The sequence below is a fragment of the Erinaceus europaeus genome, chromosome 16 (genome assembly GCF_950295315.1).
Source record: "Erinaceus europaeus chromosome 16, mEriEur2.1, whole genome shotgun sequence".
NCBI lineage: Eukaryota > Metazoa > Chordata > Mammalia > Eulipotyphla > Erinaceidae > Erinaceus > Erinaceus europaeus.
The window spans coordinates 27922758-27934906 of record NC_080177.1 but is presented as its reverse complement, the minus strand read 5'-3'; the positions used below and the strand labels follow the sequence as shown (position 1 = coordinate 27934906).

At 42.3% G+C, this 12149-nt stretch overlaps 1 protein-coding gene across 2 annotated transcripts in view; it reads left to right on the top strand.

The window, feature by feature from the left end:
- Positions 1-12149, top strand: part of FNTB (farnesyltransferase, CAAX box, beta) — an 89083-nt gene that overhangs the window by 33350 nt on the left and 43584 nt on the right. For both annotated transcript variants that reach the window (XM_007531722.3, XM_060174823.1), the window contains exon 4: positions 4980-5071. In XM_007531722.3, coding sequence (XP_007531784.1) covers positions 4980-5071 — 92 coding nt within the window. The remainder of the gene's footprint in view (positions 1-4979; positions 5072-12149) is intronic.

Genomic DNA, 12149 nt, shown 5'->3' with positions numbered 1-12149 from the left:
CAATTAGGCCCCACTAGGCCCTCCTCTGCCAGAAACTTTTTCTTTCTTTCTTTCTTTCTTTTTTTTTAAGATTTTATTTATTGATTCATGAGAAATGATAGGAGAGAGAGAAAGAACCAGACATCACTCTGGTACATGTGCTGCTGGGGATTGAACTTAGGACCTCATGCTTGAGAATCCATTGCCAGGAACTTTTTCTATCAGATTATCTGCCACATCTCTCTCTCTCTCTCCCCCCACCATCCACTATCTCTCTCCCATCACTCCCTTTCTCCCTTTCTCTTCCCTCACCTCTCTCCCTATTTGAGAATAAAAGATTTAAGGTTATGGGCAGGAGAGATAGCATAATGCAAAAAGACTTTTATGCCTGAGACTGCAAAGTCCCTGACTCAACCCCCCATACCACCATAAACCAAAACTGAGCAGTGCTCTGGTCTCTCTCTTTCTCTCTCATTAAACTAAAACTAAAACTAAAACTAATAATATTAATAATAAAGATCCAGGGTCTTGGCCTGTTGTGGATTCACGCATGTCATGTGGCTCTGGTATGAATAAGGCACACAGAAGCCAAATCTCACAGAGTTGGGTCTCCTGTTTCCAAATGGGCAAAAACCAGACCTCTTGGGCCTTATCCTCCCCTTAGAAAGAGTAAGGGTTATAGAAGTGTGTAGAAGGGGAGTCTGTCTTCTATCACTAGTTTACAGGTAGGTGGTTCACATGCTTTTTTCTAGACACACTTTGACTGCTAGATAGTTAACTCTAACCCATTGTTCTATAAACTGATCTAATTTCTATGCTGGCCAGACAATCAGTGTATAAATACCAAAGTATTACTGAAGTTTAACACTGTAAAAGTGCTTAGACTTGGACGCCAGGCAGTAGCACAGTGGGTTAAGTGCACATGGTGCAAAGTGCAAGGACTGGTGTTAAGGATCCTGGTTCGAGCTCCCAGCCCCCCACATGCGGGGGGGGGGGGTTGCTTCACAAGCGGTGAAGTAGATCTGCAGGTGTCTGTCTTTCTCTCCCCCTCTCTGGCATCCCCTACTCTCTCCATTTCTCTCTGTCCTATCCAACAACAAAATACTAACAACAATAATAATAACAACAGCAACACTAAACAACAAGGGCAACAAAAGGGAAAAAAGATTAATAAAATTGTAATATATATATGTTTTAAAAATGCTTAGACTTAGGGTGGATTTTTATTTTTCCTGCCACCAGGCTTATCACTGGGACTCAGTGCTGTCACTACAAATCCACTGCTCCTGGTCACCATTTTTTTCTTTTCTTTTCTTTTTTTTTTGTTCTTTTATTTTCCTTTCTATTATACTTGATAGGACACAGAGAAATTGAAAGGGGTGGGGGATTGAGAGGGAGAGAGAAAAAGATAGACACCTGCAGATATGTTCTACTACTAGTGAAGCATCCCCCACTACAGATGGGGAGTGGAGGCTTTAACCTGAATCCTTGTGCATGGTAAAATGTACCACTGCCCCCCCCCCCACACCCCTAGAATGGATTTTAAGTCATATATTTAGAATCCTTGAGTTCCAGGTGGGAGTAAAGAGCATCATGGTTATGCAAAGAGACTCTTATGCCTGAGGCTCCACAGTTCCAGGTTCAATGCCCAGTACCACCATAAGCCATAAGAGGATCACTTCTGGAACCATCCGTTCCACCCTGGTTCCATGGCTGCCAGTTCTTAGCAACATCGCCCCGCCAGATATTCGTCGGGATGCGGCATCATCTAAGTTCATTTCCCACGTCTACGCTCGACCGGACCTGCCAATATACGCAGATATCTTTGCCCACCCTGTCCAATGCTTGACGTCTCGTCACCCAATCTGGTCCCCTATGCCTACACTGAACTTCTCTGTTCCAGTCTCTTGGAAACAGAGCTGGCAGTCAGCTGAGGTAAAGAACAAACACCTCATCACAGACCCCTGCAAGCGTCAACCCGGCTTTGACCTAGTGCGTTATGATTGGGCCCTCCTCAATCGCTATCGAACAGGCCATGGCCGGTGCGCTACTATGTTCCACCGCTGGGGAGCCAGAGATGACCCGAACTGCCCCTGCGGCTACAGACAGACTATGACCCACATAGTCAACGACTGCCACCTCTCCAGATTCAAAGGAGGTCTCGAAACTTTACATCAGGCTCAACCTGACGCTGCTGACTGGCTACGGAAGAAGGGCAAACGCTAGAAGAAGAAGAACCATAAGCCAGAGCTAAGCAGTGCTCTGGTTAAAAAAAAAAAAAAAAAAAAAGAATCCTCGAGGTCCATTGAGGGCATTAGCAGACGATGTGGAAAGAAAGAGTGCTGGGAATAGGGTTGAGTGCCAGGAAGAAGGCAGATGTGACCAGGAGGATCTCAGTCTTTCTGCCTCTGTTTATCCAGAGTAGTCCTGCTTTTAATTTCAAGGTTGTGCATTAATTTAGTTTTGAGGTTGGTCAACTCAGTGCCTACATACCCAAACAGGTAGCATAAATGCAGGAAGTGGGGAGGGGGAGAGAGAAAGCTCTACTAGTTGAGCACATGCTTTGTCATGTGTGAAGAACTGAGTTCAAGCCCCCAGCCACCATATGGGAACATTTCTTTGGGGAAGTTTCATGGTGGACCAGTGCTGTAGTGTCTTTCTCTCTCACTGTCTCTCTTTTCCTCTCTATTACATTCTGTCTCTCTCTTACCCTCCACCTAAAAAAATGTGAGCAGGGGAAGTAGCATAATTGTTATGCAAACATCTTTCATACCTGAAGCTTTGAAATCCCAGGTTCAATCCCCAGTACCACCATAAACCAGAACTTAGCATTTCAAAGGTAACAACAACAAGGAAAACACCAGCCTGTCAGAAGCAGTGGGATCCTGCAGGTATAGAGCCCCAGCTATAACCCTGGTGGCAGATAGAAGAAAGAAAAAGAAAATAGTAAAAGAATGAAAGAAAGAAGGAAGTTGAAGAACAACTGAGCCAAACTAGAGGCCCCATATTTTCTTTTTATTTTATTCTCTTTTGTTGCCCTTGTTGTTTTATTGTTGTAGTTATTATTGTTGTCATTGTTGTTGGATAAGACAGAGAGAAATGGAGAGAGGAGGGGAAGAAAGAGAGGGGGAGAGAAAGATAGACACCTGTAGACCTGCTTCACCACCTGTGAAGTGACTCCCCTGCAAGTGGGGAACAGGGGCTCGAACTGGAATCCTTACGCTGGTCCTTGTGCTTTGCGCCACCTGCGCTTAACTCACTGTGCTAACACCTCTGCTACCACCATATTTTTATTGTTTCTGCCAATCGAAACCCAGTGATGCAGATCTAAGGCTGCCAGATCTTTCTTGTTTTTATTTTTTTCCAAACCAGAAATACATGAATCTCCGAAGGCTTCAATCTTGCCACCAATTCCGATTAAACAAACAAAATCATGACAAAGAGTAATAAACAAAACATGCCCACCTTTTGACCCAGTTCTTGACTTGAGTCTTTCAAGAAGAGAGTCTAGTCAGCCCTGATAAAATCAACACTATAACAGCTAACAAGTCATTGGCTGTGTGCTGAACAGTTTATCAGGCATGATCTCACAACTATGCCTGAGATAGGTATTTTTTTTTTCTTCTACTGGGAATGAAAGTAGGCACAGCAAGATTAAGTAATTGGCTTCAAGGCAAATAGCTTGTGAGAAAGGGGAGCTGGTCAGTCCAATCACCAAATCAACTGTCCCAAGGTGATGGTCCCGTGATCTGGGATGGTCAGCTGTTCCTGTAGAGAGGACAGCTGGGAGGCAATGGAAACTGTGTAGGCACCAGAAACCAGTTTTCCCATCTCAGCTTTGACATTTACTGTCTTTATTTTCAGGGAAAGAAATCATCCCTCTGGAGACTTCATTTATACAGTTTAACCTGCAACACTGGGCCATTGGTACTACCTGCTTGCCTAGCCCTGACTGCTCAATAAATGTTTATGGCTTGAATTAGGATCCAGATCTGTTTGTTTATTTCTTTATTTATACTGGCACAAGTATTATTGCTAGGACTCGGTGACTGGATGAAAAATCTACTACTCCCAGTAACTTTAAAAAAAAAAAAATAGAGACAGAGAAAAATGGAAAGGGGAGGGGGGAGCGAGAGAAGAAGAAACAGAGAGCTACCTGCAGCACTGCTTCACTAATCATGAAGATTCCCCCCCTTGTCGTTAGGAACTGGGGGCTTGAACCTGGATCCTCATGCATCTAGATGTGTGTGCTCTACTAAGTGTGCCACTGCCTGACTAAAGTATCCAGATATACCTCTGTGACACCTGTGGAAGCCTTTCCCAGCCCCCTTACCCCAACAGGTTTAATAAGTCCTTTCCATGTGCTCCCTCAGGATTCTATTTCTGCCCATCATAGCATTTATCCAGGTACATGCATGCATGCGTTACTTTCTACCTGGTTCTAGAAAGACATCAGGTAAGCTGGACTTACGTTCCTGTCTCAAGCCCTCCTCCTCCACAGGCCACCACACGTATTCTGGATCCCAGGGATCTCATGAAGAGAAGCTGAATGTTATTCATTAATGTGCCCCCATTCAGTTCACTGCTTGGTACAGCAGATTCCTACCATTTATTTCTTGAATCAGCAAATGAGTTAATCACATTTGAGGTTGTTATGATTCCTAGGGTCTATATTGAGAAAATAGCAACACTTAGGTTCTTAGCATGTGAGAAGGCCTCAGCTCATTCTTAACTTACTGCCTGGGAATGGCTCTTTAGGTTCAAGGTAAACTTTGATTCCTTATCCTTTTCTCACATATGGTCATTTTGGCTTCTGGCTGAGGCCCCAGAGCAAAGCATCCTTCATTCACTGATTGTTGTTCACAGGGTTCTCCTTGTCTCCCACCCCCACCCCCAGCCTTCAACCAGGCTGCTAAGATTGAAACAGACATCGCCTTGTCAGCAGTATCTTGGAATGATTGTGAATAAAGGGTGTGTTTTCTCCCCTGTCGCTTTCCCAGTGTCTGGATGCCAGCCGCCCATGGCTCTGCTACTGGATCCTGCACAGCCTGGAACTTCTCGATGAACCCATCTCCCAGAATGTGGCCACAGAGTGAGTTCTGGCTTCAGGGCCTCTAAGGTGGTGTCTGGGATTGCACTTTTAAGTTTGAGGCTCTGTTTATTTTGTTTCTGTTTCTATTTATTTTGAATGAGAAACAGTGTCACAAAGAAACCCTTGCCCTTCTCTTGACCCATCAGTAACTTCCTGAAACTCCTCCACATTAGAAGCCCATTGTAAGCTTGTGGGTAGAACAAGACTTTGAACTCCCCCGAGAAGGATTCTGGTTTCTTCTATGGCCTTTGCTTTTTGGCTCTTGCTCACATCTTTAAGAAAAGTCTGAGAGTCATGATTTTACCAGCAAGTACAATGTTCATCTGAATAGCCTCTATGAGGAAACATGTGCCAACCTAGGGAACAAAAATGTCTTTGCCTTCCTTTAAACATTTGACTTCTTTAAAAGCCCCTGTTGAGTGGGGGGGATAGCATAATTATTGTGCACACAGATTCTTATGCCTGAGGCTCCAAGGCCCTGGTTTTAATCCTTCACAGCACCGTAAGCTAGAGCTGAAGAGTGCTCTGGTAACATATAGTAGTAGTAGTAGTAGTGGTAGTAGTGATGATAATAATAAAAAGTCTCTACTTCCTAATGCCCAGGGAATAGTGTAACTTATTTTTAAACATTTTATATATTGTAATAAGAGAGATACAGAGAGAAGGATACAAAGAAAGAAAGAAAGAGAGATACCAGAGCACTGCTCAGCTCTGCCTCAAGGAGGTGCTCAACAGGGGAACTCTTGATTGCACCAGATGTTACCACTTTGGTGTACAAATACATGCACTTACACTCACAATTTTCTTCAACTTCTGACTTATTGTTAGAGATCTAAGCAACTTAGATTCTTACCTAACTTCTGGTAGAGATGGTATTCTCTGTGTCGCACCTTGTCCTCAGATAATTATCATAACTTAAACTTTATTTTTTTATAAATATTTATTTTATTTATTCCCTTTTGTTGCCCTTGTTGTTTTATTGTTGTAGTTATTATTGTTGTCGTTGTTGTTGTTGGATAGGACAGAGAGAAATGGAGAGAGGAGGGGAAGACAGAGAAAGGGGAGAGAAAGATAGACACCTGCAGACCTGCTTCACCATCTGTGAAGCGAATCCCCTGCAGGTGGGGAGCCGGGGCTTGAACTGGCATTCTTATGCCGGTCCTTGTGCTTTGTGCCACCTGCGCTTAACCCACTGCACTACAGCCCAACTCCCAACTTATACTTTAAAGAAGGAATCAGTCATCACTCTAGATTTAGGAGTACCTGACATAGGAAAGGAAAGGTAGGAATTGGGTCTAACAACACAGTTATCACCTAGAAAGGGAGCAACTCTTCAGCATCTTGAGTTCATCCTGGCACTCCTGAGAGAGAGGAGACTGGGGAGAGAGGCCCCTGAGCCAGGTTTGCTTTTCTGCAGCTCACGGAGGCAACCATGCCGGGATGCGTGGAGGCTGACCCGGGCCTCTCCCTGGCCATACTGCCTTTGCCTGGGTCACATTGTCAGGTCAGAAGGACATAAATGTACATTGTCTCATTCATTCTGTCTTAACAATAACCTCTCATTCTTGCCTTCCTGGGCAAGGATGTCTTGTGATGAGTGTGGCTAGGGAAGATAATAAAGAATCAGGCCATTAACCCTTGTAATGTGGATGATGCTTTCTGAGGCAGAGGAAGAATGTGCATTGTCTCCCTCTTCACAATGCAGCTACAAGCCTGGCTGCTTCTAGTTCTGGACCTGGTTTCTGCAGTGATAGGGATTTAATTGTCAAAATAAAGGCCTGTGTGTTTTTGAAATACCAGTTGGAGTTTGCAGATTGTTTAGGAAGTTTCCATACACACACACACACACACACACACACACACACAATCAGAGTGTATGCTAGGGGAATGGGAGAGTTTTGTGTGAGAGAAGGAGAAAGAAAGAGGTTAGAAAAATTCTGTGAGGGTAAAGTCCAGATGCCCCAGAGAGAAGGACCTGGACTTATCTGGAGTGGAAAGGTAGTGATCAGGGCATGCCTGAAGTGGAAGAACTCAGATCAGCTCTAATTCTGATGTCCTTTTTGGATACTGGGTGCTATAGCAGTAAGACTTTTCTGAGGAAGAGAGTGACCCTCTGAAGGGTTTTTCCAAGTGAGCACTTGGAGACAACCTACATATCAACAGTAGGGGGAGGTGCTTTGAAATGTATTTAAAGGGTAAGAGGATTAATATTGTGATTATGCAAAAAAAAAATAATAACTTTCATGCCTGAGACTCCAGTGTCCCAGGTTCAATCCCCTGTACCACTATATGCCAAAACAGTGCTCTGGAAAAAGGGTGGAGGAGAGAGGTAGAGATAGGAAGAAAAACATTTAAAATTTAAATAAATTCTGGTGCAATATGTTCAAGAAAATGTTGTGTAGTCATTTAAAAGTTTGTATGTTCTTTTTGTGCATATTCTTGAAACTGTGACTTTAAATGAAACACTGTATAATGAAACCAGTTTTATCATTATAAGCAGAAGTTAAGCTCTTATATCCTTTCCTGTTGCAAAACAGCAAAATAAAACACTTCCAATAATGGGATACTTTTTTTCCCATTTCTTTTATTTGACAAGGCAGAGAGAAATTGAGAGGGGAGAGGAGAGATAAACAGGAAGAGAGAAAGACACCTGCAGCACTGTTTCACTGCTCACGAAACATTCTCTCTGTAGGTGTGGACCCAGGGGCTTGAAGCTGGGTCCTTGCACACTGTACTGCATCTGCTTAACCAGGTGCACTACCACCCGGCCCCTTCAATATTCCTTATTTTGTGCCTAGCAGACAGTTTATTCTGTGTTATGAACAAAGCCTAGTAGCTCTGATCTTTAAAAAGGAAACAAGCTGTTTTTAATATGCTATAGAACAATCCTAATGATTTGTATAAAAACAATGGGGAATTTTTTTTAAACTATGGCAATACTTATTTATGAAGCTATATGACTTTAGGGGTACGGTTTCACCTCTTCCTGGTATATGTTATCATACCACAGTCCCCACCAAAGTATAAATACCTTCCTACCAAAGTCTATTGGACCCTCTCCAGCCTTATAACTCTTTCCACTTTCTACCATTGGTGACCTTAGTTCTGTGGTCAGAACTTCAACTAGGGCTTGTTTTTATTTGACTTTGTATATTCCTTCACCTTGTTTCTTTATAGCCCATGCATAATAAAGTTCTCCTAATATTTGTCCTCCTGAGTTATTTCACTTGGCACAACCCCTTCCAGTTCCATATGTTGTAGCAAAGACAAGATTTCATTTTTTCTTATAGCTCAGTTTCCCACTGTGGGTATCTACATCTGTTCAAAATCTATATAATCACTTTAAAGAATAGATTTGTTTGTTTATTAACATGAGAAAGAGAACCAGGGGGAAGAGCCAAGCATCATTCTGGCACATACAAAACCGAGGATCAAACTACAGACCTCATTTTTTGAAATCCACTAATCCACTCTAACCACTGTACCACTTCTTGGGACACTATACCACAGCTTCTTAATCCACTCATTTCTTGTTGGACACTTTGATGTTTCCATAATTTGGTTAAAGGTATAGGGATTGATTGTAGACAACCTTATATAGGATGTTAACTTTTGTTATAGTATATAGTGAAAATATATGGTTTTGAAAATGTGGTCATTTTTTAAAAATATGAATATATAGGTGACCTAGAGGTAGAGAGTTTAACTCTGGAATTTTATTTTTCTCTTGGTCTCTTCTCCACTCCCCCACCTAGTGTGCAACACACACTCACAAAAGTTTTTCTTTCTCCTACTCTGTTCACTGTTATGCTTGTTTGTTTAGGAGACAGTTGAGTTCCCTCTAGTGGACAGAATCACTTTTGTCAGCTACTGTGACAGTTGCTGACTCAAGTTAGAAGGCTAGATTTTTGCTACAATTATAAGATCTTTCAAGAATAATATATTCATAAGTAATAACTTTTCTGACCTCTCTTAAGAGATTATATCCTCAGATTCATCTATGTGTTTTCCTAAAGTAAATCAATGGTTTAGAATCAGCCTAAGCATATTTGTATTGCTTAATGTTTTTAGCACTTAAGGGAATATCCTTTAGTAAGAACACCATGATTTGTTATTGAGAGATGCTTTAAAGAAGCACAAAGTAAAATGAAAGTCACAGGGAGACTTCCTGCTCATTTAAAATTAGTTTTTTTAAATTTATTTTTCCTTTTGTTGCCCTTATTTTTTATTGTTGTAGTTATTGTTATTATTGATGTTGTCATTGTTAGGTAGGACAGAGAGAAATGGAGAGAGGAGGGGAAGACAGACAGGGGGAGAGGAAGACACCTGCAGACCTGATTCACCACCTTTGAGGTGATTGCCCTGCAGGTGAGGAGCTGGGGATCAAACTGGGATCCTTACACCAGTCCTTGCACTTCGAGTCACATGCACTTGACCTGCTGTGCTACCTCCCGACTCCCTAAAATTAGGTTTTTAAGGTCCAGGGAGATAGTATAATGATTGCACAGAGGACTTGTATGGAAGTGGTCCCAGTTTCAGTCCCTGGCACCTACCAATAGTTAGAGCTGAATGATAACTCGTTAACACAAACAAACAAACAAAAAGTGGATTTTAACTTTTTCAAGGTTAAAATTGTCTTTAAAAATTGTTCAAGGCTTTAGATAAATTCAGATTTTTAAAAAATTTTATTTGTTCCCTTTTGTTGCCCTGGTTGTTTTATTGTTGTAGTTATTATTGTTGTTGTTGGATAGGACAGAGAGAAATGGAGAGAAGAGGGGAAGACAGAGGGAGAGAGAAAGATAGACACCTGCAGACCTGCTTCACTACCTGTGAAGCAACTTCCCTGCAGGTGGGGAGCCAGGGGCTCGAACCTGGATCCTTAGGCTGGTCCTTGTGCTTTGTGCCACCTGCGCTTAACCAGCTGCGCACTTCCCGGTTCCCCAAATTTAGATTTTTTTTCTTATCATTTTATTGAAGAGTTAATGTATAGTCAGTTGTTGACACATGGGTACAATTTCTCATCTCACTATGACAGGTGTCTACAAAACACTCTCACCTCTTAGATCCTTTTCCATCAAAGTTCAAATTTGTATATGCCAATGCTTTATTATTTCTCTCCTAAAAAGTAATTAGAAGATTATCCCTAAATAGATCTTTAATATTTTTACTTATTATTTTGTTTTTGAGGTAACATTGGTTTACCCCACTGTATGTTTCAGGAGTATAGCTTCCCACTTCCACAAATGTATATACCATACTATGACTACTGCCAAACATCTAGTTTTATCCACCAGCATTCAGTGAATAGTCCCCCCATCCCCAATGCATTCCAACTCCTAGCCACTCTCCCCCCCCCCATCATTTTGTCAGAATCTAAGGGCTTGTTTTGTTTGTTGGTTTTGTTTTTCTATATTCCGCATATGAGTATATAGTGGTATTTCTCTTTCTCTTTCTTTTTTTAAAATTTTATTTATTTATTCCCTTTTGGTGCCCTTGTTGTTTTATTGTTGTAGTTATTATTGGTGTTGTTGTTGTTGGACAGGACAGAGAGAAATGGAGAGAGGAGGGGAAGACAGAGAGGGGGAGAAAAAGACATCTGCAGACCTGCTTCACTGGGGAGTTGGGTCTCGAACCGGGATCCTTACACCGGTCCTTGCACTTCGCGCCATGTGCACTTAACCCGCTGCGCTACCGCCCAACTCCCTTATCTTTCTCTTTCTGTTTCACTCATTGTAACTCTGTCAAGTTCCATTTAAAATTTTTTTAAAAAAAATATTTATTCCCTTTTGTTGCCCTTGTTTTATTGTTGTAGTTATTATTGTTGTCATCGTTGTTGGATAGGACAGAGAGAAATGGAGAAAGGAGGGGAAGGCAGAGGGGGGAGAGAAAGATAGACACCTGCAGACCTGCTTCACCACTTGTGAAGCGGCTCCCCTGCAGGTGGGGAGCTGGGGGCTTGAACCGGGACCCTCACGCGGATCCTTGAGCTTAGTGCCACATGCGCTTAACCCGCTGCGCTACTACCGGACTCCCAAGTTCCATTTTTTTAAAAATGATTTTAAACTTTAATTTGATAGGGCGAAGAAAAATTGGGAGGGGAGGGGTGTCTGTGTATGTGAGAGAGAGAAAGGGAGAGGGGAAGGGGGAGGGAGAGGGACAGGGAGAGGGAGAGAAAGAGAGAGAAGCTTTCCCCATGCAGGTAGGGACCATGGGCTTGAACCCAAGTCCTTGGGCATGGTAACGTGCATTTCAAGTGTGGCTCCGCCTAGCCCCCTCAAGTTCCATTCTTAATTTTTTTTAAATTGAAATACAGCTTGCCTGTCTCCTTATTTTACAACAGGGACACCATATCTAGTCATTTGTCTCTGGGTGTTTTTTTGGTTGCTTGCTGTTGGTACCTAGTAAATAGAGATCCGTGGTACTAACTTGTCCACAGATAGTCCCTATGACAGTTATCCTTCCCCAAATGTTCATATTATCAAGGTGATGAGAACCTCCTGGAAACTAGCCAACTTTTGGTCTAGATCATTCTTCCAAAACCAAAGCACCCAGAGCATTGCCTGCTGTTGATGAAGAGAAATAATTCATCACATGCTGTAAACTGCAGGGCCTAGAGCCCACCTGCCTTTCACTGCTCCATGCTGGAGGTTGCCTAGGAAAGGAATATTCCTCTCCATTGTATGAAGTCAAAGTTGTTTTACAGAATGAAATTTGAAAGTCAGTGTTGACTGTCAGCTGGTTCTTACAAAAGGCCTGATGTCAACTCATTCATTTTGCATTAGCATCTGTTCCAAAGCCAGTCTGGCCAAGGATGTATGCTCTGTTTCCAAAACTATAGGCTTGGTAACTTATTTGCTTTTTTTTTTTTTTTTTTTTTTTTTTTGGTTTTCAAAGTTGCAAAGACTTCTGCTAATGACAGCTGGTTGCTTCATGGTCAATTTGCTAGTTCCTTTAGGTACAAGTTGGACAGCCTCTGGATCAGAATGTTCTGTAATACTGAGGTGTAATGATGCAGAGAGTCAAGAAAAGCCCCACCCCTGTTCCTCAGCATAGCCCCAAAGTCAGATGCAACAGGTCA